Source organism: Solanum verrucosum, unplaced genomic scaffold (genome assembly GCF_900185275.1).
Source record: "Solanum verrucosum unplaced genomic scaffold, falcon-dt-bn FXZP01000064.1, whole genome shotgun sequence".
NCBI lineage: Eukaryota > Viridiplantae > Streptophyta > Magnoliopsida > Solanales > Solanaceae > Solanum > Solanum verrucosum.
The window spans coordinates 447,901-451,822 of NW_026020144.1; the positions used below are offsets into that span (position 1 = coordinate 447,901).

General features: G+C 27.7%; 1 protein-coding gene across 1 annotated transcript; it reads left to right on the plus strand.

Moving 5' to 3' along the window:
- The first annotated feature begins 377 nt into the window (after positions 1-377).
- Positions 378-3,201, plus strand: LOC125827765 (probable trehalose-phosphate phosphatase D). The gene is made up of 10 exons (XM_049507091.1): positions 378-427; positions 732-802; positions 900-1,040; positions 1,728-1,799; positions 1,924-2,019; positions 2,108-2,164; positions 2,318-2,419; positions 2,642-2,719; positions 2,826-2,966; positions 3,063-3,201. The coding sequence occupies exons 2-10, from the start codon at positions 734-736 to the stop codon at positions 3,186-3,188; spliced, it is 882 nt and encodes a 293-aa protein (XP_049363048.1). The 5' UTR covers positions 378-427; positions 732-733; the 3' UTR covers positions 3,189-3,201.
- The last annotated feature ends 721 nt before the right edge of the window (positions 3,202-3,922 follow it).

Below are 3,922 nucleotides of genomic sequence, written 5' to 3' on the forward strand. Positions count from 1 at the left end.
TTAGGTTAATTCACAATTTTAAATTCATATATATGTTCAAAAAATATTATAAATTATAATTCCTCTTATATATTAATATAATAAACAGTACATTTTACATAAATTATTGGTCAAAGTCCTACATACCGTTTGACTTTCGAAAAGAAAATATTGCAAATAAAATTAATTGATGAAGTAATAAAGACAAAAATAATATATATATATATATATATATATATATAACCAATGTAATTCCACGCCATAATTAAAGATTATGAATCTACACTTGTTTTTTACTACAATATAGTAAGGAACTTACCTTCTTTTTTTTTTCACTTTAATTCCTATAAATAGGCTCAAAATCTTCCTTTCATACACTCCCTCTTCTCCCACAGAAAAAAAAAATTAACTGTGGCAAAAGAAATAATTTCATCTCCATAAGCATAAGGTATTTTTTTTTCTTCATCTAAATTCATATGTAATTTCCATTAATTAACACAAGCCTTGGATATGTTTTGATTAAATCGAAATGGTACAATTGCCACATATATGGATTTTGTTGATTTGGTTACTTTTCTTTTTCTTTTTTGTGTAAGTGTTTTTTACAATCGTTGAGTGAAAACCTTAAAGATCGAGATCCAAAACTAAAAAAGAAAAGAAAAAGAGTCTAGCCCTTACAACAAGTACTTGTAGAATAATCAATACATATATATAAGTTGGTCTAAACATTTTTTTTTTCGAGTTGATTGAAGTTATGGGATTGGCAAGACTCTCATCGATTGAAGATGGAAATGATTTCTCAATTGAGTATGCTTCTTGGCTGGTAAGTGTTTTTAATAGTACTTTTTTTTAATTATAAGGTAAAGATGTGAATACTTTTTTGTTTAATTGAATTTGAATTTTGGAACAAATTAATTCAGGTGGAGCATCCTTGTGCATTGGAAAAATTTGAAGAAATGATGAAAATAGCAAAAGGGAAAAAAATAGTAATATTCTTGGATTATGATGGCACTTTGTCTGATATTGTGCCCAACCCTGAAGAAGCTTTCATGACTGACAAGGTACTTATTTAATTAAAATTCTTTCAATTTTAATAATTTACTTGTCTTATTTTTTTGTATTTAATTCTCTCATAAGTGTATTCACATTTCTTATTTAAAAAACAAACAAAAAAAAAAACCCTTACAGCTAGCCAAGTCAAAAGGGATCATCCACTTTTTATAATTATTAAAGTAAATTCAGAATTTTCATAATCTCATATTAATTCTCCACTTTTTGACCATCTTTCTATAATTATAATAGGAAGGTTTTTAACTCTCACCTTAATTATATTCATTTCTAGTCAAACCAATACATTTTAAATTAGGTAAAAGAGGAAGTGTGCATTAGTTAATTAAAATGCATTATATGGAAAGAAAAAAAAAGAGAATGGATATATTTATAGTACTAGGTTTTCATTATTTTTAAATTTCAGAATAACGATAAAGTCTTTTCTATGTAACTTATAAATCATGTGTTTTGATCGTGGAAACACTTGTTATTAATGTTTATGTTAGGTTAAACTTTCTATATCACATTCATTGGGGTGGATCTTCCCTGAACCCCACGTAAAATCAAAATACTTTGTGAACAAGTTGCCCTTATGATATTTGCTTGAGATTGATTTATATTAATACATATATGATTAGTAAGGGTTATATACCATTTTGTAATTATGGAATTAATTGAGAGTTTAATATAAATTGCAGATGAGAATGGTGCTAGGTGAAGTTGCTAATCGATTTCCTACAGCAATTATCAGTGGACGAAAACGAGAAAGGGTTTGTACATATTTTACTTACTTTAATTAATCATACATAAAATTAATAATTTAATACGTCTAATTATAATTAGATGTGATTAATCCTACTTACTTTTTTTTTGTGTGTGTGTGTGTGATTTTAGGTACAAGATTTTGTACAATTGAAAAATGTTTATTATGCTGGAAGTCATGGGCTTGATATTGAAGCTCCCTTGGATTCAACAAATTCAAATGAAAAGGTTGGTTTTAAATTTCATGTAATGAAAATTGTAATTGATTATGTGAAACTTCAAGGTTGTTAATTCATTTTTGTTATGGGAATTTCAGGATAACAAAGTTGTTTTCTATCAACCTGCGATAGAGTTTTTGCTTGAAAAACAAAAGGTATAATACTTGTTCAATATTTTGATTTGACACTATTTTACATCCCCCAAAAGAAGCGAGCTACGTAAATTAAATTTAGAGATGAAAGTCTTTTTTCCTTTCTCGACGTGAAGTAATGGTTGCATATTCCCTATTTATTGTTTCAATTATTAGATTCTTAATCTGTTGGGGGAGAGAACCAAAGGTATCAAAGGAGTCAATATTGAAGATAACAAATTCTGCATTTCTGTACACTACAGACATGTTCACACCAAGGTATAATTTTTTCCTGCACAAACCTATATTTGCATGTGATTTTTTTTTAATAAATATTAAATTCTGAACTCATAATTTCCGTATTAAAACTTTTACATGTTGAAACAAACGAGTTTAAATACTGAATTCGTCTTAGGTCAAAAGGTGATCTTATACATGTATATTAAAATCTTGAATGTCTTTATTGTACCTTATTTGTTAACTAAACTCTAAATATTTCAGGATTTTGGTACTGTTGATAATATCATTTCTGTTGTCTTGAAAGAGCACCCAAACTTTCGTGTATCAACAGGAATAAAGGTAAATCTTTTCAAAAATATTTATGTGACATCTCCTGTTTAATCAAACTTTATGTTAAATTAACAAGAATATACAAAAAATTTTATTTTTTATTTTTTCAATATAGGTGCTTGAGATAGGACCAAATATTGTGTGGAACAAAGGTCATGCATTGGAATATTTCTTAGAAAATCTTGGATTTGGAAATTCTGATGATGTTCTCCCAATATACATTGGGGATGATCGAACTGATGAAGATGCTTTCAAGGTAAATTCTATCTTCTATTTTGTATAAAAAATAATCTTAACTTCTACGTGTTATTATTAAGAAAATAAAATTTTTACGTATTTAAAATTTTTGTAGGTATTGCTGAAAAGAGGACAAGGTTTTCCAATTGTTGTTACTGCTGCTCCAAAAGACACCAAGGCTTTGTACTCTTTACGTGAACCAAAGGAAGTTATGGAGTTTTTGTTAGGTCTAGTGGCTTAATTTGGAACAATAGAATCAAGTTTATTTAGATGTTTTTAATATATTATATAGTTTAGACTAAACTGTTTAGTGATAAAGAGGTCACAATTAAAACATATTACAATTGAATGCGATTTATTATAAATTGTATTTTTAATGCAATTTATAACTCATTATAAGTCGCGATGATAAGTTTAGATTTCCTATATATATGATTTATAAGATGCATTTTGTTGAATTCTATATCTATATATATTTCTATTATTGTCTCCTACCATTTTGGATTATGGGTGTGTTTGATGCGGAGGAAAATGACCTCCCTTTCAAAATTAAGGAAAATATTTTCTAAAACTTTTTTTTTTTCAAAACTATTTCATCCTTTATTTTATTTTTCTTATCCTACCCATACCTTGTACCCGACCCTCTCCATTAAAAAAAAAATAATTAACTTTTTTAAAATTTTAAATATATTTTTATCCCTACCACCAAACCAACACCCCCTCAAACAAAAAAAATAATTTTTTAATTTTTTTTTTTTTTCAAATTCTAAGATTTTTTTTACCTCACCCAACCCTTACTACCCCTACCTCTGCTCCTACCTCCCTCCCCCTCTCCAAAAAAAATGCTTTTGAAAAATATTTCAAATTTTATTTTTTTAAATTTTTTACGCCACTCCCCCCCCCAACAAGGCTACCCCCTCCCTCGTCACCCCGTCAATTTTTATTTTTTTCATTTTTTACGCCCTACCCCCACCC